The following is a 27,115-nucleotide window of genomic DNA, read 5'->3' as shown; positions in this document are numbered from 1 at the left end:
CTGGAGTGCAGCTCTTGAGGAGGAGGAGAGCTAGGGTATGCTCCTCCTTCCCCTCCCATCTTCCTCCTCTGCTGCTCCCATCCCATTTAGCGGATAATTTTCGCTAAATTTAGCGGGGAAATTTTTTCGCTAAACTGACGTCACACCTCAATTTCACGTGCGACGTCACGTGACTTGAAAATTCACGAAGTCATTATGGAAATTGCCCCGCTAAATTTAGCTGAAAAATTTCCCGCCAGATTTAGTGAACAATTTTCCCGACAAATTTATGGCGGAACTTTACCCTCGTGACGTCAATGGGAAAGTCACATAATGCAATGCGCGGTTACGCGAACCAACCCGGTAACAAACGCCTAAAAACTGCGCTCTAAAAAGAAAAAAAAAAAAGGAAAAGCACGGTTACAATACATTTTAGAGGCATCTCTGGGCGCCACTGATGAGAGCTCCTTGCATGGTATATCCCTATGCACGGGGCCCCAACAGAGCACGTGGCTTAGTTGCACTATGGTGCCTAAAGCGCGTATCTCCGACTGGTGTGTTTAGCGCCCTATGCCACCCATACATCAAAAGTGGTCCCCAGGTGGCAACAAATGACAACGCAGAAACCGGAGTGTCATGCTGTTGCATGCCTTGATCCTGGCGGTTGGTCAAAAAACTGCTGGCGAAAAGCACAAACAAACGCAAGTGTCACTGTCGTCACGACGTCCCAACTTCTGTGCCGAAGCTTCCGCGAACTGTCACATTGAGCAGCGACCTGCAGCAGAACAGGCGTCTGCCACACGCATCACCACTGCTGGGACACTGCCAGGGTCGCGGCCGGCACCGGCGTGACTATGACGTCATCAGGCGGAAATTGAGGGACCATTTTTTAGGACGCGGTAAACACACCAGTAATCGAAGACGCGTTCAAGGCACCATAGTTGCATGAACGCACGTGCAAATGATTTTTACACTCCGAAATTGTTGCTAAAAGAGATTTTGCAGCTGCTCGCGTTAGCAGCCGCAACAGTGTTGCACATCATTACAGAAAGTAAACGTAAAAAAAAAAAAAAAAAAAGTCAGATCTATTATAAACTGTCTTTTTGAAATGTGAGGTTACATTTAGCAAGAGTGGTACATTCATCAAAATGTACCATGGCCTGCTCTATACTTTTCCAGGAAAAACGGGTTAGCGCAATGTCAAAGCGATCAAGACAGCAAAGATGCCGGTACACTTTATTTTGCTCCCAATCCTAACACCATTAACCAACATTATTTCCCCCTAAGCTCATTCATTGTGCAGATAAGCTGCAGGTTTAAAAAGGAAAGAGGAAAAACAACAAAGAGTAGAAACAGTGCAGAATGAAACCCATCTGTGAACTTTGTCTTGCAGTTGCTTGCACTTCTGGAATTGGCTGCGGAATGGGACCTCAACTAAAAGAGGTCCTATAAAAAAGAAGAAAAAAAAAATAACCCAATAAAAAAATCAAAATAAAAGCTGCGCCAGTTAGTTATCTCATCTGCAATATATTTTCACACCTACCACACCACCCTCCACATCTTACACACTTCCCTCCACTTTCACATAGTGCTCATTCATCTGCACACAACTGTCAACCTCAAATGTTCCGATCAACTATTTGTTCTGTCTGTATCTTCACCTTACAACGACCTAAGAGGACGCTGCGAGCCGAAGCAGTCAACCCAACATCCTGCAATAATTGCATAAAAACAATAAGTAACAACAAATGCACCTTATTTTGATGTGATAGTCCGTGAACATACATTTACACAAGCTCTACTTGAACCCAAACAGCCAACATAGTGATCCCCGCCTCCCCGTACCATGCATGCTAGGAAGCAACGTATCGCGGCTCATCCATTCATTCTGCAAGTGTACGAGTATACCAGATCACCCAAAGTTGTGGCAGATGTGGAGCCACCACGACAGTCAACCCTCCATCTGGATGATGGATCTGCGAGAGTCGCAACGAAATCAAAAACTGCAGTTTCAAAGTCTCAAGACTTGTCGGACGTCCAGCCACGCTCCAGGTGGGACAGAGGGCCCACCCAACCAAGACGAGTCTTCGAACACACGGGGTGGACCAAACGGATCTAGCATACTTAAAACGAACCGTAAAAATCTGCTTCGATTGCTACCACACTGTGATCTACCACGAAGATGATGCCAGGTGGGAGAATTTGGATCCTGAAAATGGCAAAGCAAAAACAGGCCTCAAATTAAAGTTACACATAAAATTAAAAATTTGACCATGGGCCAATATAGAGTTAAGCCTTTTTTTTTTCGTCGGAATTATTTTTTCTTTTGGCCTACCCGATTATGTTAAATCAATAAGCTTACAAAACTTCAGATTGAAATAAGCAAGGCTTATAACTCCATATCAGTCTACGAAAATCGTGGTTTCTGTTAATAACTTGATTCATAAAAGATCTTTTCTTTTGGTACGTTCACAGAGCAAATGCTCCTCCTAGCCACACCTGCACGGCAAACGACAGAGGTCTAGCATAAGAAATCGATTCTCAGGATCTATTATTTAAGGTTCAGGTTTCCCACTCTATGTACACAAAGACAGCTAGAAACAAAATGCAAAACATAAACCATTGTTTCAGAACCTCCTGTCCTCTCCTTCATCTCAGAGCAGACGACCCGAGAAACAAGTAGTCCAGCGCATGGCTGGCGTCCGTTCGCTTGGCTGGGCGCGCGGGTCAACATGCCACGACTCGGTGGGCTCTACTTCGGGTGCACCAATGTGGCCGCCGACGTCTACTTTAGATGCACCAACATGACTGCCGGCGTCTCGAGGTATGTCTTCCAGAGGTTGGAGAAGCGCGACATGGTGGCGCCGTCTATGACCCTGTGGTCGGCCGACCAGCTGACTTGCATTATGTGCGCCTTGATGAGATTTTCTTCCTTGTCGAAGCGTGGGAGCAGCTGCAATGAAAGGTACGTCGTCAAAAGCGAGCGAAAAATGACCTAACACACTCCGTTTCACACCAAGTCCGACCGCAGTCGACACTATGCTTCGACGAAGCTATTCAGGCGGCCCCAAAAGCGCATTATCATGTTGCTCGTTGCTCGTCGTATTTGTGCGTTTGCCATCTTTTGCTAAACCAATCGTGCAGAGAAAAAAAAAAAGGATCGCGGCGCATTCGCTGCATGCAATCTGTCTTGCACTGGAGGCGGGACAACTGAACTACCTCCCTCTTGTTCTCATCCTGTCACTCATTAGAGTGCTCCTGCACTCTGTGGGTTGTGTGCAGTTTGCGCTGTCGGAGACAACACCACTATGGCACTTGCGTAAGAAAAGCACTTTCTTCTCCGAAGCGACGCAGCTGTGACTGTGCTCCTCGTGACTACGGTTCTAGGAGCACGTCTATGACAGATGTGTGCGGCGCCCAACACCCCTCATAAATTCACAGGGGGTGTTGGTAGTTAATGGTTGCTCATGAATTTAGGAGCAACCAAATGGTGCTTCATACCCTTTACAAAACAAAAACAAAATAAATTGTGGATGAAAGGCTCCTGGCATTTATAGATTGACTTAGGCTGTAACGTCAGACAAGACACAAGAGCAAACTTAGCCTCAAAGACGAAGACAGAAACAATTTCTTCGATACTCTGGCTAAAATTGTGAAAGAAACAAACAAACCTTGATCTGGCCGACGGCACCGATGCAAACCATGGGCTGCACAATGATGGGCTTGGCGTACGTCCCACCCACCTGGAAAGATTGTCGCCACAATTTGGCTTTTTCATTCATGGCTCGGAAGAGAACGAAACGGCACTAAAGACGGTAAGATGGTTACTGAAGGTGGGGTTATAATCAAATTGTCCTTTGTGATTTGTTTACGCACAAAAAAAGAACTACACGCGTGTATAACCAAATGCCTTGGAGATACTGGAAACTCCCGTGCTACATTGTGTTCGGTATAACTGTCATAAAGTCGCGAACGAACGCCCACCTATTGAGTTGAGAAATCAACAGGAAATTAACTGTCAACAAGCAATCACCAGGTGATCAGAAGGCAGTCTGTAGGCAATAATTAGGCAAACAATAGACAGTCAATGCGCAGTCAGCAGGCAGTAAAGAAGCTGTTAACAGGTAGCCAACATGTAATCAACATGCAGTTGATTTGTGAGACCTGCAACTAGACCTTTCACCAAGTTACCTACCACCAAGAGGCATGCTGCAAATGTAGTTTCAGATGCTGCACGTGCTGGTGCGCGGCAGTCAACTGTTCAGAAGCGAAAACCTAAGTGGCTCTAAATTGGCATCCGAATTCATCAATGACTTAATTTAATTACCTTACTTAGAACACATAATACTACTGATGAGGCGAGCATGCACAGCACGTGTACCTACGTTCCCAGCATTCTCCAAAGTGCTTGGGTAATTTGGCGAAACGTCAACTCGCAGAAAACCTCTGTTCTTTGCTGTCGCGAATGCAACGAGTGTCTCGACAAGAAAGCACCAACTCACCGTGCCAATGTTGGAGAGGGTGAAGGTGGTTCCTGTGAGGTCGGCGCTGGATAGCTGCCCCGCCATGCCCAGCTCCTGGAGCCGGTTGAGGTCTGCGGCCACCTCCAGGATGCTCTTGGACTCCACATTCTTCACGTTGGGCACCACCAGGCCGCTGGGCGTGTCCATGGCTATGCCGATGTGGTGGGCGCCCTGGATCAAATTGGGTCGCGGCGGCTTAGCACTTTGCGTCGGGTGATCGATTTGAAAAAGAAACTTCATTTATGCTTAGTTTCAGTTCAAGAACCGTAGTAAAAAAAAGTCCTGCTCCTCGCAAAGAATGACTGATTTTCCCCTTTCTGTGGACAATTAAGATACGAGGAGAGACCCGAATAGATCCGGAATTTTATTTTTACTAAATCGTGTATATATTTTTACACATTAAAATTTTAGTCACCTTCACAGTGCTCTCCACCTGATGCAATACATCTTCTTGCACCACTCAAAATAGCCTTGAAATTCGTTGATTTTGATGCCTTTCGGTATTTCTGCTGCTTTTCGTTCCACCTCTTCTATGTCGGCAAACTGTTGCACTTTGAGAACTTTCTTCATCTGGGGAAACCGAAAAGTCACACGGGGCGGGGTTGGGTAAGTAGGTAGGGTGGATGGATGCCATTTTCAGACAAAAATTGCCGAAACACTCAGCCCGGTGCGGGCAGAATGACAACCCGAGTTCTTCCTAGATCGGTTCATTCACCACAACAACGCGCCCGCCCACACCGCGCGGAGTGTCCAGCAGTTTTTTAACAAAATCGGGAGGATTCCCATGCCCCACCCTCCCTATATGCCCGACCTTGCCCCGTGTGACTTTTTTTTGTTTTTTTCCCCCAGATGAAAAAAAGTTTTAAAAGGAAAATGGTTTGTTGATGTGAAAAAGGTGAAACAAAAAGTGGCAGAAGCACTGAAAGGCATTAAGATCGACGAGTTTAAAAGGATGTTTTAATGACTGAAAGAAACACCTCGACAAGTTGCACTAATAGGGCCTCGAGCTGTTTGTGGGCACATTAAGCAGAATAAATAAATAAATAAATAAATAAATAAGTGCATTGCATCAGTCGAAGAGTACTCTGAAGGTGCGTGAAATTTGAGCGTGTAAACATAAATACGTAATATAAATATGTAAAAATAAACTCGGCTTCATTCTGGGTCCCCTCTTGTATATGTAGGAGCATTTTAGATTAGGTACATGTGATCTTATCAAGACATATGAGTTTCAATTACAAAAAGCATCACTTCTTCCCCCAACAACCGAATCTTGTAAGAACTACGTCGCCGGGCGACGTATGAGCAACGAGCAAAACTTGCTTTATTTTTCTCGTGAAGTGACGTGTTTAGTGAGAAAAGAAAAGGAAGACAAGACAAAAACATAAGCACAATTACCTAGGCACCTGGGTCGAACTGGATCGCAGTGGCTTAGCCCATACGTTCTCCGAGCACCTAAATTTTCTCAACTGTTCCTGTCCTTCCAGTTTAGGCATTACTTCAGCGGAGCTGAACCACCCACTAAAGCATAACCTAGTACGCGTCCCCCCCAAAAAAATGTACAGGTTTTTTTTTTCACCGCAAAAACAAACTATGTGTTGCCAAACTCGTATTCTCTGCCCAAATGAGCGCCATCCAATTCTATAAATAAAAAAAAAAAAAAAACACACGCACACACAACTTTTGAATAAGACAACGGTTAGTACTGAGACGGACCACTAGCGGTGCATTTCGGCCGAGAATGAGCATCCGGCGATGCATAGGGTAGTTTATTTTTGCGGCACAGAAAAATTATGTAATTTTTTGGGGGGACACCCTGTATGTGTTAAACACGCTCTAGAGTGGGCACTATGCCTTACAACATCTGTCAACTTCTGCAATGCTATTGCATTAATGCAGAGACCGGAAGGGGCTCCTCAACCATCATACAAGATTGAAGAGAGATAAGCGCTTCTCGGTGTAGAAAACTATGAAAGCTTCTGGCTTAGCTTTTCGCGTCGGACAATCACAATCTAACACAAATTAAACAAAAAAAAAAAAAAGAAAGAAAAAATGACCGCATCTCCACGTGGTGAATGACGTTGATTGGGGTGAAACCCTGATGGTGCTGATGATACTGATTTTTTGAGCATTGACCACAGCGCCCTCTCGTCTATAAACATTGAGCCAATGCATGCAAAGTTTAACGCAGATGGGATGGCAATCCCATCTGCGTTAATTAAGACAAATGGGATGGCAATCGATGAGAGCACGGACGCCGGACAAGGCTAGACCCTAAGGAGCTTCGCCCCTTAAGGGGGGACACTACCCAGAAAAAACAATTTCTGCAAAAAAACATTCATTCTGAAAAATGTTATATTTACATCCACCAAAATCTAGAGGGTATTCCCAGAAAGTTTCATTAGATTGTACTGCATAGTTTTTTTTTTATAAATTAATTTTGGCGCACCGATCCTAAAGAAAAGGTAGAGGTTGGAGCACTTTGAACACATTTTTCTCCATTCCACTTCCTGGCATAAATTTCACTTGAGGAAAACTCTCGTTTTGTTATTGCATAACTTGGATTCATTTTTATGAGTTTTTCTGGGGTGAAATTTTAAGGAGAAGATAACTATGAGCTTGTATTTTTTAATTTTGTCATTTTTCGCGCTCAAAAACAAAAATTTTGCACAAAGAATGGAAATCTAAAAGCTGTATTTCTGTTTATGTGGCTTTTTGGTCATGAAAGATGGTATAAATTAGAAATATAGCTCCAAAGTTATCTGCTCTGAACTATCTTAATGCAATGTAACACATGAAAACAACAAATTTATAAGTAATTTCAAAATGATAGTTTTCCTACGCAGGCATGCCCACTTTCATCTTTGAGCGTTTGCAGTTTTTTTTTGTACTTCACCCAGGTTAACAAAATTTGGCAGAAATGTTCTCAACATCAACAGAAACAAGCCCCTGTACATATAATTTAAATCAGACGAGTGGTTCAAAAATTTACTTTTTTGGGTAGTGTCCCCCCTTAAACTGTGCACAATTGCTTTGGCACCTGGATCGGATTGGATTATGGTGACTTGAAAAACTGGTTGCACATAATAAACCCTGGTTCGAGGGGAAGCCCTTTATTCCTTTTGCAAAAATACCTCAACGCCGCGCGCAGAGTCCTGTACGCTGCTTCTTGGCCCCACGTTAAACAAGAGAGCGCAAGAGGGTAACCCAGCTGCTTGCCTGCCTTCGCCCACTCGACGTCTGCCCCAAGGTCGCCTCTGTCGTCCGCTACATTTCTGTTTTTATTTATATATATTTTATATACTTTTAATATTACGGGCACTTTTCAGCATCGTACGTGATCTCTAAGCGGAAATATAATCGAAAACATCCAGACGAATGGACCATACTTGATTGAATTAAAAGACAGAATATTGATTTGCCTCTTGTACGTGCACCCTTTCCTAAGGCCTACCAGCTGTTTGGGGGCACAATAAAACGCACGATTATTTGGATCGCCAACCGGTTATACCTTAGACTCTCGGCAATCCTCACGGAACCGTGGACTACAATGCACGCTTTGCAAAATGCCTATTGAAAAAAATTCTGTATGATCCACCAAGAGTTTTGAGAGGTCCCTGGGGTCTATCTAGACCTTTTCCAGGAGAGCATGTGACCTTTAAGAAAAATTGTAAGGGGTCTGTGGGCGAGATCACATGACCCTTCAGCATCTATGGACCAAGGAAGGGCGGTTGCGCTGAACGGTCGCTCAGTGTAGACTTCTCATCCCCCACATGGGAGCGATCCCATACGACAATTCTAGCAGCCCAGTGTACAGAAATGAGAGAGGGTCCTTTGATACCCCCTTTCTCATGCCTCTTGGTTCGTTCGGCCTCACAAGCTCGTACGGCAAGAAAGAGAAGACACTGGGGACGCCACCGCCTAGTTTTAATGGAAGTACCGAGCATTTCAATCTACCCAGTGGCATTCAGGGGCAGATCTATGGGTCATGCTTGGGGCGGGAGGGAGGGAAGGGGGGGCTCTGCAAGGATGTGATGTCATTGGTGAAGCATTTTCCAGATCTATTTTGTTGACCTAAATAACATTTCACCAAAAGACAAACATAAAAAAAAAACTGTGTATGTAATTTTTTTCATTAGAGCTTGACCTTGAGTGACTCCCCCTTTGAATCTCAAAAAAATATGCAAAGGAAAAAAAATATTTTTTAAACAGTCTGGATGGAAAACTGGTGTCATTAAATGATTTTGCAATTACACAACTTTTTTAGCTATATTTACAGCGCAAAACGAATTTGTAGTAGGCACCCGTGGGAGCCCGTGGAAAAGTGGCAACTAGCAATCACGTGACTGGCCACTGGTCACATGGTGCTTGCACTCTTTCGGGAGCTTCTTATGGCCTCTATAAGTTCTACTTATTAATCTTATTTTAATGCAAAAGCACTAACTACCCCATGAACCGTAGCAGACATTGTTTGTAGCAGCGAAAAATGGCACCTAAATTCACATTGGCTGTGATGCGTCATGTGGCTTCATAGCAACAGCATCATTTTTGCTAAAGGGCCGGCCGAACTGTGGGCGGTGCAGCGGGAGGGGTGGACGCGGGTATGCGCTGGCCTAACGTTAGGCCTATTGTTACGCTTTGAGGTCTAACGTCGTCAACCAGAACACGCAGCTGTTTGATGCAAGGGGGGGACACAAGGGTGCACTGGCATGATGTTAGGCCTAACGTTACGTTTTGAGGTTCAATGTCGTCAACCGGTACCCACACCTATGGCAATGATGATGATGATGAGAGGACACTTGATAAGTAACTTTTAGGGCCCATAGGAAGTTCCCAGAAAAGCGCAAGCACCACATGACTAGTGGCCAGTCACATGACTGCTAGTTGCAACTTTTCCACGGCCCCCAGCAAAAGCTAACTACAAATTTGTTTCGCAACGTAAATATAACTTTGATAATTTATCTTTTTCGTTGCATACTTATTTTTCCATCCAGGCTGTTTAAAAGCAAAAATGTTTTCCTTTGCAGATCGCCTTTAAATTTGCCTCTGGCGGCATTGTGAGCAACTCGAAAGATAACCTTGGTGACAAAGAACCCGGCTGCCACTATCAGCTCCAACCGCTTCTGTCTACAGTTGGCTTTGTCCCAAGTTTGAATACATATTGGCTGGCAATGCAATAAAATAAAATAAATAAATAAAAAGGAAATGAAAGGCTGCCACCGAAGCATCTCGGCGCTAACATTTTCCGCAGCACCGCCAATCGTACCTGCCTCGTTTCGGTACAACAAGGAAGGTCGAGGTGGGGTGGGCGGGAAGTCGGCAAGTAGACGAGGCGATCTGCTCACCTTTATGGTGAGGTTCTCCGCCTTGTCGTCAAAGTGGGCGTTGAGGTCGGGGTATTCGTGCAGGGCGACCGACAGGGCCTGAAACGGAACAACCAACGTCAAACCAAAATGTGACCGCTCGGAAGACTTCCAACCTACAAGGCGTCTCCAAGTGCCACTCAGTTGCAAAAAAAAAAAAAAAAAAAAAAAAAAAAAGAGCATACACAAGTTGATGAACAGAGTGCAATAATAATTTCCCCAAAGGTGCCTTTAGGTGGTGCATTAATCATACTCAAATTTCGTGAGTTTACATTCCTGGAAGCAAACACAAAAAAAGAAAACATCTTATTCCTATGCGCAGGGGGAAAAAAAAAAGAAGAGAGAAATCTGGTTGATGTTGCTATTTACAGAAAGCACAAGAGGAAACAAGAACGTGAAAGCTTCTTTGAGATGAACACCAGAAAGCAGATACAGCAGATCCGAGTGTGTGCGGTACGTCTGAGAGTTTTCAATTCAATTTAATTTGTTTATTTCCAACATGGTGTTGGGAGACCCCCAGAAATGAAAGCTGTCAAAGACAGCTTGAGGGTGTCCGGGGAATCCGACTGGACGAATTGTTTCCGTGTCTCCTTGCGCACAGGAATGACACATTTCTCTTTTCTCTCATCTTTCTCCAGAAACCCACATTCACGAAAATTGGGTGCGACGAATGAACCCCCTGGAGACACCTCCGTGAAACGTTCCAGCGCACTCCGTCTATTGGCTTATTTCTACATATTTCTTTTACGACCAAACAGCACATGAGAACACCCTGTGTTTGGCATTGGTGACAAAGTGATAAGGCAAGTGAGCTAGTGTGCTTCTCTGAAGGCAACGCGAGACTGAGGAAGATTGAATTAAGAGAACGGACAGACACAGAAACCTCGGCGAGATTTCTTTGCTGTGTATAGCTCAATTAGATTTCTGCATCACCAAGTACGCCTCATTGAGTGTTTACTCCAAGACAGACTGGCCCTGAAGTCGGCGAGCATGCCTAGCTGACTTCGACGAGAACGATTTCACTGGGAAGCCCACGTCATCGAGACGGATTTGGGCACACTCAGTGTCGTCGTGACTTCCATTTCACGAAGCAGACGAATCACGTATTAGCATTCTAACGGAACTTCAAAAACAATCCCTGTGGAAATAATTCACACGACTCTTTGACTACCAAACAGTGGAAAGATAACACCACAGCACGCATGCCGTGGGTCACGGGCACTTGCTGTGACCCAAACCGATAGGGCAATGAAGTTCGCTTTGACGGGTGGTGCCATGTTATGCGGAATTTTCGCAAGTCTGAGAAGGCTCACGGCCGCAATCGTTGGATCCAGTCTCAACTAGAGCGTCCGAGCGCCCTGTTGAACTGCAATTCAGCGTTCGTGTCCGATGGTTCGGTGGCGTGGCCTGCCCGTAGTTGCCCTTTTCGGCCACCGGAAGCACCAACAAGCGGCCGGCTGGTGCGCCTCCTTGTCTTTGCCCCGAGACTATGAATCGCAACAAGAGCACAAAAAAAAACAAAAAACAACTGCGTTCGCTCAATTATGCTGACGAAGACCAAAGAGCATGGAATGCGTCCCGTGTGCCGCACAGGCTGCGCGTGACACTAGTACAAACCACACTTTGCGTGTGGTCTGTGCTAGTTCTTTTCATTGTGCACCACAGATGTCAGCCAAGGCGAGAGAGAACAAGTGAATGGACGTGCTGCCTGGGTGCTACCTCATGTGACTCTGGCGCGATGTGTGACGTCAACAAGGTGAGCGGTCACATTGTACTAAGTTACGGGTTTTAGTTGAGCTAGTTGGTACACACTGTAGGCCAGGGGTTCTCAAACTGGGTTCCGGGGAACACAGGGGTTCCACGAGCTGGTCTCATGGGTTCCGTGAACACCCAAATTGCAACCCCCTCCCCTCACCCTACCCCCCCACGCCGCAGGCTACGCAGCAGGACCATGCAAAGCGCCTCCATCTCACTTCGCACTGACATTGCGATTGATATGGTGGGGATATATGGGAAGCAACACAAGCAAAATTGCCTACAATTGTGCATCTGTTGCTTCTCGGTAGGCAAATATGGAGGGCGGGGAGGGTTCCGCGGCAGTCTTTGAGGCTTCCCGGGGTTCCGTGAGACCGAAAAGTTTGAGAACCCCTGCTGTAGGCAATAAGGTCAGGTGAACACGGAAAAAACAAGAACACGAAGGAAAGGACTGGACAGCGGTGTGAATGTCCAGTCCTTTTCTTCGTGTTCTTGCTCTTTCCGTGTTCAGCTGACCTGACTGCCAACGTTGTACTACATCACACCGCTCTCGCTGGCACATTCTGCTGGAAGCCTAATCTTTCAGACTAGCCGTGCTACGCAGTTCAGTGGCTAGAGTATCCTACTCCTGCCGCACCAAACCGAGTTTCAGTCCCGCCGGGGCTCAAATTTTATACAGAAACTTTATATGGTATAACCTCAGGGCCGTGTAAAGCTCCCAGTGCGTCGTTTGTTCACGACGCTCGTCCACGTTTATAGTTCATACAACTTTTTTCACAGAAAAGGACTCGCAAAATGCGTTCTGCATTAAAAAACAGCGGAGCAAGGAAACGAAGCAAACTGCGACATTCGGTCGGCACACGGCTCCCGCACCTTTACGAGGAAGGGCATGTAGGACAACCGGACCCCTCTGCTCTCGGCGAAAGGCTTGAGCAGGGGCCTGAGCTGGACCAGCCGCGTCACGTCGATCTCGTCGCAGTAGCCGAAGTGCGGGATGGCCAGGGATTGGGTCGTCGTCCTGGCCATGGCCTTGCGAATCCCCTTGAGTGGCTCCACCCGATCTTGTGTTGACCGGATCACCGTGACAGGCAGTGGCTTCGCTGCCGCCGCAACCGGGGGCTTGGCAGCCGGCTGCGGCTTGGCTGCGGTCGGCTTGGGCGCCGCGGCGGTTGGCTCCTCTAAATTGGGGCATACGGGCTTCGTTGGGGTGAGCGACAACTCGAAGCGGCACTACGAATTGGCAACAATTGGGCCTAAGCCCTTTAGAGGGACACTGATGCCCCTTAAAAAGAATCTTTTTCGTGCAGTACGGGGCCGTGGAGATAAATCCGGACTTCTTCCATATTTCGTCTGGCAAACAGTACAGTGAAACTAAGCGGCTGTGTCGTGCTTCTGCGGCCCCATTGTTCAACAGCGAACCATCGCATAACGAACAATTCGCGACTTGCTCAAAAATCAGCAGGGAATAAGACCGGAGGGCAGCAATACTGTATTCGAGTCACTTTGCACCAGAAAATCGCCTAAGCAAATCATTGCGTGGTTTGTCTACAAGAAGACCCTTGTTTACAGCCAGGAAAACGTTACGGCAGACAAAGCAAAGCACAAAAAATGGTCAAATCGCAAAAGAAATAAGGAATACCTCTGCGAATTGAAGCAAAAAAATCTAGAAGGGTCCAGGGCACAGCATGAACGACCTCGCCGATGAAATGGGAGTGGCGAGGTCGATAATAAGTTTGGAAATGAACAAAGACCTAGATTTTTTCTCTGCCTTTATGTGTTTTCTTGAATATGGCGAATTTTCCGGATTTATCTCGACGACCCTGTACAATGGGGTACACCAACCAGGCAACAAAGTTTGGTTTGACAGGTGATGCCACCTTGTGCGAAATTTTCGCAACTGTGAGAATGCTCGCGGTTGCTGTAATTCGACCAAATCTCGAGGACGAACCTCCGGGTGCCCTGCCGAACTTGGATAAAGTCCTTGTGCCCATCATTCGGTGGCATGGCCTGCCCTTTTCAGCCACCAGCTACACTGACTAACAGCCGACAGGGGCACCTCCTGTTCACTACCCTGGGTCTATAGTGTCGAGAAGCCACCCAAATATTCTTTCGCTGTAGTATCACACACTATTTGCTGAGAAAAAGGAACAAAGTCAATCCGAAACCAAGGGACCAGCGCTCGCCGTGACTGCGCGCTTAAAGTTTCTCTAGATTGACGCATTTTCGGTGCTTTAGTGGCAATAAATTTATGTGTCATGGGTTCGATTACTTTTATGATTATCACATGCCTTAGATGGCCTAGAAATGGCGTGCACTGTGTCATCGGAAAAAACAGAACGAGGATAACACGTGAACACTCAATTTTCAAAAGACAAATATCACGCAAAAAAAAAAAAAAAAAAAAAAAATGCAAGCTTTGAGCCACAATTTTTTTTTTTTTTTTTTTTCTGGGTAGGTAGTTGGGATTTTGGAGATTGTTTCAGAAAAAAATCTTGGCAAGTGTGAGTACTATTGTGAACGAATGAGAGGAAGGGCCGGAGTGCGTGGCCTTTGACAAACGCTGTGCTACCTTTCGAAGCCGATAAAACTGGAGTGGAGAGAAGGCTAAGAGAGTGCGAGCTTACTCAGACGTGCACCCCCCCCCCCCCCCCTCCCTCTCCAGTACGCTGTTTCATCAGCCTCGAGGTAGCGCAATTTGTGTTGAAGGCCATGCGCTCCGGCGTTCCCGCTCATACTGTTCACAACAGTACCTTGTTGGTGCCCCTTTGAGTATGAGGCGAGACATTCAGTCAGAATGGGCGGATTTATTTGCATACTTTCCACACACGACACAAAAGTTAATGACAATGGATGACAGATATTTGACATCTTTGTAAGAGTTCATCAGAGGGCTAGTTTGAGGCCCATACTGGCAGCTGCTAAGTCCAGCTTACAAGGCATTCGCGAGCCTCGAACTGACAAAATATTCCCAAAAATTTACAACTAAAAAAAAGGAAGAGAGAGGTAATACACTTGGCATCAGCCTTTTTTGTGCTACATTGTCAAGACAAGCATAGGTACTGCAGCGCTGTCAGAGCTACTTGCGTGAGCCCACACGAACGAGACGCGGGACGAAGCCACATTCTCGAGCAGCGGTGTGGCTCTGCACCAGTGTGGAATTTACGCTAGCAATAACAATGAAGCATGAAAAGTTGATGCCGAGTATAGATAATGACGTGGGAAAAGCTGCGCAACTCACTCGGTGCTTGGAGAAGTTCAATGTACCTGACGACGTCCTCCTTCATGATTCTTCCGTCTTTACCGCTGCCCTGAACGTCTGAAAGTCGGATCTGCGAACAGAAATGCGGCATCAGTGGCTGGTGCTATTTTAAGTGGTACATGACCAAACTAATAGACCATTCCGGAAATACGCAACGCCTCCCAATCGTCTCTTTAACGCGCCACGGCGATTTGACGTACGGCACTTGAGGGAGCACATGCAAAGAAAGCCAGACGATGGCAGAATAGGATATGTGTCAGCTTTGCGATGCGTTCACTCCGCTCTGCTTTTGTTCCGAACTCGCAGAGGTACAATGGGAAAGAAGATGTGCCACTTTCAGGATTTACGGAGCGTACTAGCCGGCACGAGCGTACATCAAGACGGCCCCATGATTCCCCGCTCCGTGCGGCGCGAGTGGGGTCGACGAGAGGCCTTGCGAGATTTTCCGGAAACGTCTATTGGGACACGTAGCAGAGGCCCCCCTTCACGCAGCAAACTATTGCGAGAAAAATCCAACCAACCTCCGTTCACCCAGACTCTTACAAAGCCGGCAGCCAATGTCCAATTGTGGGGCTGCATCAACGTGTAACCGGTGGCACAACAACAGATGTCTCAAAGCCTATATGAGAAATCAAGGTACCATCTGCACATGGTTCCAAGCACGATACCCCAACTGGTGCCCTGTACATGCAAGCGTGCTCAGCACCCACACAAACGTGGCTTTGACAGGCTATCAGTTGCACAAGCTAGCCCGCACGAGTAGAGACACGATGGTAGCCAAATGATCCGCTTGCAGGCGCCTGAAGTGCTCGCAGAAAGTGGCTCATTATATTCGTGATTCATTCTTCGGTGGTCTTGTCGGCTAATGCTGCAATCGCATTGACCAAGGAGCAATAATAAGATGCTTTGTGTTTAGTTTACCAATCTCCCAGTGATTACAAACAAGTAAATGAAAAGGTCAGGCAGACTAAACCACTTCCAAAACAGTCCAAATGTTCAATAACCGAATAGACGCCTTTGAGCAGCAAGTTTTTGTAAGAACGATTGAGGCTTAGTACCTGCTACCAAACAAATTGGGAATATAGAGACTGGATAGTCCTTCGAACGTTCCATCACCCGGCTGTTAACCTAAATGGGATCACCAACTTGTAGTAGATGTATGTTCTTTATCGGCTGACAGTGTTTTCAAATACTACATAAATAAAAAAAAATGCCATCAAGGGCTCTCTGGGCGGCACCTTTTTGCTCGACAGCAGCGCCATCTACGTATGTCCGGGCACTTCAACAGAACTGTCGGGGCAAAACAAGAAACGGGCACGTGCCCGATCCCGATGGCAGACGACAAACTGGCCGTCCTATATGGGCGTTGCAACTGATTTGGTGGGGTGGAAGACGGAAAGGGCATGCGACGTATTCCTCATTTGGGCAGTTCCAGTGGGCCCTACCACCGGAGCTGCCCAAACAAAGAGATTCATTTCCCTCTCTTTTCTCACCCTAGTAGAATGGTCTATAGGAGCGCTTAAACTGTTTTGTATTCAACGGACTCGCAGGTTGCTTCGAGAGACGCCCGTGCCACACGCTCTCGTAACTTTCTTCGTCCGCTCACGGCACGATGAAATGCGACGCCCGCTCACATTGTTTTCCATGGCGATCCGGCGAACGGCCGGAGTGGTGAGGACCTTGTCCAGTTGGCCGGAGGCGTCCGACGAATGGGGAGCGGATGTCTGGCTGGCTGGCGCCCCCACCGCCTGATCTTGAACCTGGTCGCTGTCCGAGGAATCTGGATGTGCCAAATAAACCGCCCATCTGAACAGGTCTGGCCTCTCTCGCCTCATTTGTGTCGGTTAGTATCGAAGATGCCACCTGTATAGGTGGCGAAGCGTCTGTACTTTGGTTGTTGCCTCTTTTAAGCCGGAGTAGATATTTTTAATGATGTTTGCATAGAACATCTTTTTCCCCCTTATTTTTCTCATAAACTGCAGGCACCAACACAAATCTATTACTATGCAATTAGCATTCATTTTTGAAAACGGATTACTTTAAGGATTTAAATACGAGATACTTAAAGAAACACAAAACCTAGAAGAAAAATTTTTTTTTCAGCTGGTTAGGACTGGCATGACGGACATTCATCAAAATAAATGTTTGTAGAAAAAAATCATGAGCCATTCCACTCTGCAAAGGTGGATGACCAGTGAAGCTGTTTAGCACTTGACACAGACGTGACACAGAATTTTGAACAAAGGTACGAACACATTTATTGTCTTTATCGACGGTCATTGTGATGAAAAATATGCACACACATGCCGAGGACTATCGCCGCCGTGAGGAGCCGGAGGAATTTAGACACGCGCGAGAGGGCCGCCACCCGGTGGAGGGAAAGGAGACTAGGCACGCAAGTGCTTGGAACGACGACAGAGAGGGCGGTGCGGATGAAGAATCCACGGAACCCTAGCCATAAGCAACTTCGCTGTAAAACATTTGTTTTTGTCCCATTATTTTTGTTACAATACACATTTTTCGATTTGAGGGCGAAACCGAAATCGTACCCCTGTGGGATGATGATGACAGCGTTTGTACCCAACCAGTGTGTGCTCTGAGGTCCAGCGAACTCGGAGCGCACACCAGTAAACGCTATCATCGTTATCCCACAAGGGTAAAATTTCGGTTTCACCTGCACATCGAAATATTCGTATTGTAACATAAAATTTGGGCATAATATATTTTTTTTGGCAAACATTTATTTTGAGACATTCCTGTTCTAACAAAATTGAAATTGTTTTTTTTTTTTTGTTTTAGTTTTTTTTTTAAAGGGAAACGGAGCAGTTTTGTATTTGAGTAAAAGCAATTGAATAGTTTCTTTCGGCCTCCGAGATCACGAATATCAAAACGATATTTCCGATTGACGCTCCAAGTCAGTGCTTTTGAAATAGTGCCGAAGCCCCTCCTTCTCGGCGCATCAGGTGCGGGATGAGGGAGCCCAGACGTATTATACAGAGATCTTGACATTTTCGCGCCTTCAGCAAGCCTTCCCCGAGCAGTAAAAAACGCTGCACGCACTCCCTCACAAGCGGCAAGCGCGATGCACTTGAAATCTCTGCGTATGACATCGCATCCAGCTGTTGTTTTTAAAGGTTTTTCTAGCGTCTATCTATCGATACGTTCGGGTCAAACTCTCGTGATGTTCCTATTCGCGGGACAAAAATACGCTAGAACTCCCTGAAACTAATTTTTGTATTCAAGAAGCTCTTCAGCTTCCCTTTAACCAGGTTAAACTAGTGGGAACGTTTACTAGTTGGTAGTCCTTTCCCAGGTCGTTCAAATGCCGAGCGACCTCACTCAAGCCATCACACAACGCGAGGCACGTCTCGCACGACTGACTCAACATAACGCTCGGTAATGTGACAAACATGAAGCCATGGAGCAGCAGTCAACACGTTGCTAAAAGGCTCTTAGGGAAACTAAGGGTTGTATGCTGCTCTGAGGCTTCCAAGAAGATCCTCTGCAACTCGGTAACGTGACCCGCATTTGAGCTACAGAGAAAGTCGGTGCTAAACCCCGTGAAAGAGCTGCAGTCAACCAGCTCTACAAGAATGGCGAGACTTTCAGCGAGCAAGCGACTATGCGGAGAGCAAGTCGTCTGCTTCTTGCACAGGGGTTTTGGTGACGTCAGAACGACGGAGAGTTCTGATTGGCTTTGATTGAAAGGATAGTGGGTAGATCTCCCCTAGCAGTCTACCCACTATATTTTTTTCAATCGGCCAATAAGAGCTCGGCGTTCTGACATCATCGCAACCCCTGAGCAAGAAGCAGACTAACTGCATGAGACCAGCACAATGTTATGCAATGTGACGTCGGGGTGTCACGTGACATCCTAATGTCACGTGACGTTGGAAGTCGGCCGATGAAACACGTTCCACGTTAAAAGAGAGAGAGAGGAAAGACGCGACGTACCTGCGCCGTCGTCGGCGATTTCGATGTCCACCAGGGTAGAGCCCACCTTGCAGATCCCGTCCACCTCATGGTAGAGCTTCACGATACGTCCGTCGTAGCGACTCGTGATCGTCACCGACGCCTTGTCGCTCTGGACCTCGCAGATGCTGTCGAACTGGCTCACCTTGTCGCCGACATTTACATACCTTCCAAATGAAAAAGTGGCGTCGGCCGCTGTTAGAAAAGACTGCGACACTTCGAGAAGCGCATGTCGTCCATCGCCGCTTCGTGCGCCCGATCGCCAGAACAAAAGGAAGAAAGTAGTTTGCAAACAAGGCTTTTTTTCATGTTGCATCCAGAAGAGCTACTTTAACGTGTTTGACTGCTTGCGGAGGTTTTCCCGATTAGGCTATAGTCTGTTGCAGGTTAAAGGGGCGGTGCAACGATTTTTGGACTTTGGGCAATTAATTGTGGGATTAATCTGTGTCACCTGTGAAATGAAGAACAGAAAAGTTGACATGGTGGGTGTAACAGCTTAAAAAAATGAGCTGGTCGGCTTTTAGTGTAAACGTAGATGACCTGTTCTATTCTCTTCGTCATGACCAGTTGCTCTCCTCACTGAGGTCCTGCATTGAATTCAACGGGGAGGTGGCATTCAGAGATACTAGTGGTGTCACCCTCGAAGGGTTCCTCGAGCTTTTAGGCTTCGATTTTAGCTCGATGGTGGTAGGCTGGCGCAATAAGTTTTTCTTACAAAACACGGGAGTGTGCATCAGCTCGACTGTGGCACCAATTCTCAGTGACATTTTCCTCAGTGTTGTGGACAGTGCAATTGATGTTGCTCTGAGAGATTCCAATGTAAAAAAGGTGTTTCGCTATGTGGACAATTTTCTAATGGTATTTGACAAAGTGGATGGAGAGGCGACGCAGGCTAATTAATGTCTTGCGTGCTTTCGGTGAGTGTGGTGGGGGACTTAGGTTTACGTTTGAAGAACTGAAAAATATGGTATCCAAATGGTTCTCCGGTTTCTGGATCTGGCGCTGTGTCTCAAGGACACACAGGCATGCTGGTCCTTCAGTCCGTGGTCAAGGAAGGCGATTTTGGACTACAGATCATCCCACTCCAAGCAGGTGAAGAGGGGCATAGCAGTTTCCTGTCTCGGCTCTGCTCTTGGGAAGTCATGTGTTCACATGATGAACGACAGTTTCTTAGCGCAGGTTACGAGACTCAGGGCGTCGGGGTTCCCGTCAGTGCTTTTAACGGAGGTCGCAAGTGCCCTTCTGAAGGAGGCCAAAGGGATAGAGAGGGTGAGGGCCGAATTAGATAAAAAGCGAAATATGGTGGAACCCTGCATTCACCGTGTCTCCCACAACCTTAAACAAGTTGGAGGCCGGTATGGAGTCCCAGTAGTGTTCTCGGCCCCCCCAAAAAATGAGCCAGATTTGTGCAAAGGTGGGCGCAAGAGCCGATTATCGGGTGACGGCAAAGTGTACCAAAAGGCATGCAAAACCTTTTGTGTCATGCGTCTCGAGTATGGTGTACAAGATACCCCTGTCATGTGGAAAATTCTACACAGGCCAGACAGGGAGGTGCCTTAACGATAGGTTCTGGGAGCATGCTTACTCGCTGAGGGCCACGATGCGGGGACCCCTCCTTTTGCATTGCAGAGAGTGCATGTGTCAGCCTGCCTTTGATAAGGTGATGGTTGAAGGGTGACATAGAGAGAGGGCCACCCCTGGGACGTAACCAGGATTTTGTTTCGAGGGGGGGCCTGCCCATGACAAAATGCTGTATGAGGGGGAGGGGAGAGAGGAGGTCCCAGCAAAATGGAAGATTTCTGGGTGGGGGAAAGAGGGCCATGGGCCCGCCGCCGCTGCCGCTGCCGCCACCGCTTCCCCCCTTCCCCTTCTCGCTACGTGTCTGGGCCACCCGCAAAATTATTGAGGCTTTTTATATTTCGTGCCTCGGATAAAGATGCGTGAGTGAGTCCTCGGTCGCCTTATGTGATAAGGAGCTGTCCTTTTTGCGCCAGACCATGACTGGCATGGGTTGCATCTAGTGAACCTTTTTTGATGACACAGGCCTCGTGGAGGGTGTATTGTTTGATTATATACTGCGTTATCTGGTACTGATGTATGTGTTCTCTTTTCCTTTTCAAATAAAACCTTTCATTTGCGAGTACAGCTGTTTTCCTGTCAAGTCTGTTGCTTTTATCGTCCTCGTTTTTTGAAGCTGTTACACCCACCATGTCAAACTTTTGCCACCTCGCCCAGGTCAACACCTTGTTACAGTTGTAATCTCTTCCGCGCACTCGTTTTTATTTAAAAATATGAAACAAATCAAAGGTCAAAGTGCCACTCAACTGATGCGTCACCTTTTGAGTGACATACTCTAGGGGACCGCCTGGTTTCCCGTTGGGTTCTCTCTTCAGAGACCCCAGCCGCTTCCTCCGCGATTATCTACTTTTCAAAGATTAGCGTCATCGAAGGTCGCGGCGAGTGATCGACACAAAAGACGATTTGTCACGAGGCTAACGACGAGCGTAGCAGCAGAGGGGGCCAGGTTTTGTTGAATTTGCGATTATGCAGTGGAATAGTAGTTTTCTGGGAAAGGGGACACATTTTTTTTGTCACTTGTGCCTAGATAAACAATATAAAAAATATGAACTGCAAATTCTTTCAACATTAAAATCCTTGCACTACCCTTTTAATAAAAGCAGGATAAGCCTATCCTGTTCGTCATGACCCGGTGGTCTCTTCCTCTCCGGCGTTTGCTCCGCTGAAGCTGAAAGAGCGGAGAACTTCGTGGGGGGAGCCCGTCTTGCTTTTCTTAGCCTACATGGTCGATCCAAAAGTCGTATTCGTTGGCCAAGCTTTTCACAGCAACATCCAAATATGATGCCAATCATTATCTTTTTTTTTCTTTTTTTCGATCTCGACCGAAAAAAATTTTTCGGCTCGATCGGTGGGCGCAAACCTAAACTCGAGTAAAGAATCGGAGAGCCGACACGACGACAATGTTGCGCACCCATTGTGGCCAACCACAGAAGGAAAATGCGTAGCATGTGTGCCTTCTTTTACTTCTGCAATCAAAGGCTGTGTAACCGGCTTGATTGGCTCACCAATCGTTCCAATCGATTTTAAAGACGAGCAATTATCTGTCACCGGCTCGCCGATCGTTTCGACTGATTTGCACGGTCAAAACGTCTTTGTGGAACCACAGCTGGTCACCATTTCCCACGATAGCCCCAGCGCATGTTAAGACCACAGTAAAGTAAAAACCTCGAAGTCGGCTTCGAACTGCCCTTTCAAGCTGGCAAGAGAGTTGCCACTCACCATTCTTTGACGAGAACTTCGCTGATACCCTCTCCAATGTCGGAGAGCTTGAACGAGACCACCTTTTGGAGCTGCTGGCCGACGTGGAAAGCCCTGGATTTGAGACGGTCGCCGGCACCGAGACCAACATTGTGACGTTCGAGAACGCGGCTATTGGCCTGTGCAACTTGTAGACACCTACAAGCGTGCTGGAACAGGGAAGACGACAATGAGCGTTCGTGTGTGGTCTAAGGAATGTCTAGAAGTCTTCCTAGCCAAGGTAATTATATTCACTAACAGGTTAAAGGGACACCGAACCGAAAGTTGGATTTCGCAAAATAAGGCCGCAGAAGCGTTGAACAGGACGCTACAAACTCCAAAACATCACTCATCCATTGGTATCTTAAACGGATGGCCATACTTTTGTAAAAGAACGGCGCAATCAAGCGAGGGATACGACGTCACAATCCTCCTGGAACAGTTGAAAATGAGGGGAAGTGGCCTTGCCTTCTCGCTTCGGTTCACCAGCTTGATGTGACGAAGCGAGGACAAGAGGGAATGAGAATTGTGACGTGACTTGTCTCATCGGCTGTGTTCAATCACGCACTTCTTTTCCAAAAATATGGTAATCCGTTAGAGATATCGCAGTACGAGTGGTGTTTTTAGGTTCTGCAGTGGCGCACCTATCAGTCCACCCTTGTTTTGTGAGCTCGAAATTTCGGTTCAGTAACCCTTTACGGAGCGATGGGCGCGGCTCATTGCATTCAAGCTCCTTGCCTTGCAAATCGCTCCACCACAAATTCGTCAACAAATACAGAAACTTCATTGGCTGAGGAGCGGTAGCAAGATGCTGAAGATACGCCACACCGTGCGTTTCTTGAGACGACAGCAACTATGGTGGGGTTCTACATTTTCAGTTTCATGCCGTCGGCATGCCGACAAACTCCGAAAAGTGATCCTCGAGCGGTTTTATGCACGTAGGGGAAAATCGAGAGAACCCTAATCAGAACTTCCTTTTATTCCGTTTGCTAGCTGTTGTCTTTTTTTTTTTTTCCCCCCAACTGCTTTCCACACTTTGCCGTTTTATTTTATTTTTTCTTTGTTTGCATGTTGGTTTTGTGGTCCTTTTATGCTAGTAACTCGGCGATGAAGCTCTTCCCTGCATGCGCCGTCGGCGTTATGCAAACTTAGAAGTATGTTGAATTTGCGTGCAGTCGCGTCTTTCCGTCAACGTAAATGCGGCGAGTGCTCGGCACCGAAAAGGTTTGTCTGATCGACAATTGCGTCTACGACGTCCCACGTATTGTTATCGCTTTCGTCGGAATCAATCAAAAGTTTATAAATTGTTTTGTCCGTCAAAAAGCAGACACACATGCCATGCCGACGCGCCATGGCTGCGCCGCCGAAGTGAAGTGATGGAGCAGATGAAAGACCATGCGCTCCACTTGTCGCTTAAAAATAACCGACAAGTTCTATGTATTTAGGTGACCTCTTCATATACAATCTAAAAAAAACTTTTTTTTTTACACAAGTTGTGTAAGAGTTGCAGGGAGTGAGCTGTTAAAACACAAAACGAGTATATACTCGGGAGTGGCGGTGAACGCGTCAACAAGTTCTTTATAAGTTCTTTGCTGTTCAAGGCGAGAACGGGAGTGTTAAGAACAGAGGCGCATAGGGCTAAATTTCAAGAGAGAGACTCCCTACGTGCCGTGTGTAATAAATAAGAGTGAGACTAGAACATTTTGTTTTAAAGTGCACGGGGCTTCGCCCTGCCCTTCCTAAGGGGTAACGGATCTGGCGGGGGTGCTGGGTTTTGCTAGCGAGGATGGAAGAATGGAGGAGAAAAGGATTACAGTCACAAAGAGGACGTCACAAGATTGGTGGAAATTATCTAGGGAAAATTGAATGAAGTAAAACTATCTAGCATAGCTGGGGACAGGCGGGACAGAGGAAAATTGGGACTCCATCCCGCATGGCTCCAGCCCGAAGTCTCAACTCTGTCTCCCTGTGGGCCCCAGATTTGGAGTAGCGCCAACTAGGTTCGACCAGGGGAAAATTTGAGACTCCCTCGCCAGTCGGACAAGGTGGAAGGGGGGGGATGATGTTTTCTAGATGTTGTTTTTTTGCCTGATCCCCCAAAGGTCATCCTGGCGATACGCCACACTGCCTGGTGATAGTTACAAAAAAGCAGAGTGAAAGCAAATTGGCTTAAGAGGGCGAGGGAAGGAAAAATACTTTTGGTTTCTAGGCTAGGTGGCGCAAGGTACCACTTGTTATAAAGGGCACAGCCATTAACGTTCTTCCATCTATCCATCCCATCCCATCCAGAGCTTCAAAAGAACAACTAATGGCCCACAGCATTATTTTGCGCCATTTGAAACGCAGCCCTAACTGAACTGCTGGCGAGGATGCTTCTTTCTTTGGGTATGGCACCCATTATTTTGTTTCCTTCTCTGATCAATACCGGGGCATCTTTTGAGGGCTTGGATGAAGCGAATGACTCCTGGGGGGGGGGGGACTATGTGTTGACGTCTTGCCCTCTTCAATGCAAGTCCCGTTAATTGCCTACTTCTTGACCGACACCGAAATTGAACATGGAATCTGAGGGAAAAACAAAACCCCCCAAAAAAAAACCCCCGAGAACTCCAGGAAAAATAAACCTCCAAAACATGGAGGCCTAGTAATAAGGCATTGTAGCACAAGGACCCCTATTAAAAAAGATAGTGACAACCACCCTTCCTTTTTCTTTTCACTTCTTTCTTTCGAAGCATGCTCTGCCTAGAAAGTAGGCACCAATGGGCTTGAGGTTGCAAAACATATTCACAAAACCTCTACTCTGCTCATGCGAACCGTACCAGCCAACCTGCTACGAATGCTCGGTTTTTCTCATGTAAATTTTTCATGGGTATCCCGTCCCTACCAAACATTTTTAGAAGAGTTATTGTTCTGCCCATTTCAAGTGTAAATAATTATGAAACATGCAAGGGCCACTTCCTAGTTTTAATCAACCGTCCTTTGGTATTCAGTCTATCTCGATACATGCTCCCCTGCCTGGCTGTTCTGCCTGCTGGTGCCATCGTGGATGTGAAAGCGACAAAGCGATTGCAGGTGGTCACATGCCCTAAACCTAACCCCCCACCCACCCCTCTCGCGGAGCGCGGCGGCTGTATCAAAGCTTAGTGATACTTTTCAGTATGGAGGGACTTTAGGTGACCCTAGCATAGGTTCAAATTGGTGACCAGACACTGCAGAGGTAAACCGGAGGAGGTTGTGGTCATTGCTTGGAGGAGTCTGTAGTTAGTCTTTGCTTGGTTGGTTGCGGGTGTAACAGCGCCCTTGGTTATCACCCCAAACCAGCGGTTCCCACGGCAGTTTTGTCCTGTCGGTCTGCTAGGGTAGGTTTGATCCATTTATTAGTCTGTTTCAGGTTAAGAATGCCACCAGTTCGTTCCACAAAGCCATCCACTCTTTCCACTTTTGCAGAGCAAACGCTGGAGAAGGGGAAAGTGGAGAGGAGGAGACCACCAATCACGGCGAGCCGAGGGCTTTCAGAAAGGAGCATGCCCTGCTATTCTGAACCTACAACAGATCATAATGTGGTGCCTAGCATTTTGTAAAAGCGCTTCCGATTTCTGTGTTTGCGTTGACGGGAGATTTTCGTCTTTCTCTTTAGTCTTTGAGACTTGGCCCTTCGCCATCGTTTTCGAAAAAAAGTTTGCTTTTGTCTAACGGCTAGAGAACAGCATTTGTGTCATCAATTTTATTAGCACAAGCTAAGCAGCAGCATGCTGTCGAAAAACCAAATACCTCGGGCAGCGTCTGGTAGCAAAATATATGCCAGTGCAGACGTCACCTGAGCTCCAAGTACACGTATGTGTTGGTTTTAGAAGATTTGCTCTGTACACGTAAATCTTAGGATTTAAGCGAACTTCAGCCTAAATTATAGCTACAAGACTAATTTACCATGTGGAAGCAATTTAAAGCTCAGTCGTCGGTCTGCTGCTAGTTTTTCTAAAATTTTGTTGCATGCTTAAAAAAACAAGTTTTGCGAGCCACATGTTGTTCCACATCACATGAAGTATTTTTGCTGTAATTACTGAGCATTATGGGACACTACTTTGGCAGGTGCGTTATAGTTAGCTCATTTGATTAACTTGTGAGCAGTGTAACAGGCAGTAAGAAAATTCGATATTGATTCCAAACTACAAACAGTCAGTCAGCAAACCCCAACGACAACTGACATAATTCCAAGCCTGACAGATAGGCTCAACTTAAACACGACTAAAACTTTCGACATCTTAATTATTACGATGGCAACATCATATTAATGGAGCACAATTGCCCATTAGACGCTATGTTCAAAACGCAAAAACTACTGATGGCTACCTTGGGAGAGGTGGCTGGTCAAATCTGTTCATTATTTTCCACATTAAAGGTGCACGACGAAGGGGAAAGACCGATTAGATTGTTATTCCGATAAGGCACGCAGACAGACGGTATGTCTGCACAGCTCATTCATACCACAACCTTGGCCACGAATGTCTTGGGTAGTTTCATTCTTTTGTCACTTTTGATTTATGCAGACGAACGTAACCAAACTTACCATTCGAAGAGCATAGTGGTGTCGTAACTGACGGGCCCCAACCACCAGAATATTTTTCGGAACCGTGCGAAAGAAAACCGCAGCCATGCCGCCGTCAGTAAACAACAAAATAGAGAGAAAAAAGAAAAATGAAACGAAACACGCCACACGCCACCTCGTCGGACTCGCTTGCAGACGTAAAATGTTTTTCGGTTTTGGCAGCGCTCCGGAATCGCTTCTATCCTCAAACTACTCATTCAGTCGGCTAAAAAAAATTAAAAAAATTACATAATTAACGCAATAAAATAGTTACGCGCAAGAATGCGCTCTGAATCGCCTAAATGACCGAAATCTACGTTGGGAACCCTCGTCATCCTTTTCAGCTGGTTTCGTCGTCGCAACACCA

At 46.6% G+C, this 27,115-nt stretch overlaps 1 protein-coding gene across 1 annotated transcript; it reads right to left on the bottom strand.

Moving 5' to 3' along the window:
• Positions 1-1,198: 1,198 nt before the first annotated feature.
• On the bottom strand, positions 1,199-27,098 carry LOC8051106 (lipoamide acyltransferase component of branched-chain alpha-keto acid dehydrogenase complex, mitochondrial). The gene is made up of 10 exons (XM_029992067.4): positions 26,731-27,098; positions 22,149-22,336; positions 18,834-19,018; positions 16,514-16,659; positions 14,859-14,949; positions 12,494-12,798; positions 9,848-9,925; positions 4,482-4,673; positions 3,651-3,722; positions 1,199-2,932 (listed from the first exon to the last, which is right to left on the bottom strand). Exons 1-10 carry the CDS (start codon positions 26,815-26,817, stop codon positions 2,765-2,767), a joined length of 1,512 nt encoding a protein of 503 aa, XP_029847927.2. The 5' UTR covers positions 26,818-27,098; the 3' UTR covers positions 1,199-2,764.
• Between the last annotated feature and the right edge of the window lie 17 nt (positions 27,099-27,115).

The sequence above is a fragment of the Ixodes scapularis genome, unplaced genomic scaffold (genome assembly GCF_016920785.2).
Source record: "Ixodes scapularis isolate PalLabHiFi unplaced genomic scaffold, ASM1692078v2 PGA_scaffold12__126_contigs__length_90152505, whole genome shotgun sequence".
In the NCBI taxonomy this organism is placed as follows: Eukaryota; Metazoa; Arthropoda; class Arachnida; order Ixodida; family Ixodidae; genus Ixodes; species Ixodes scapularis.
The sequence above is the reverse complement of the archived record's forward strand: the minus strand, read 5'-3'. Positions and strand labels throughout refer to the sequence as shown.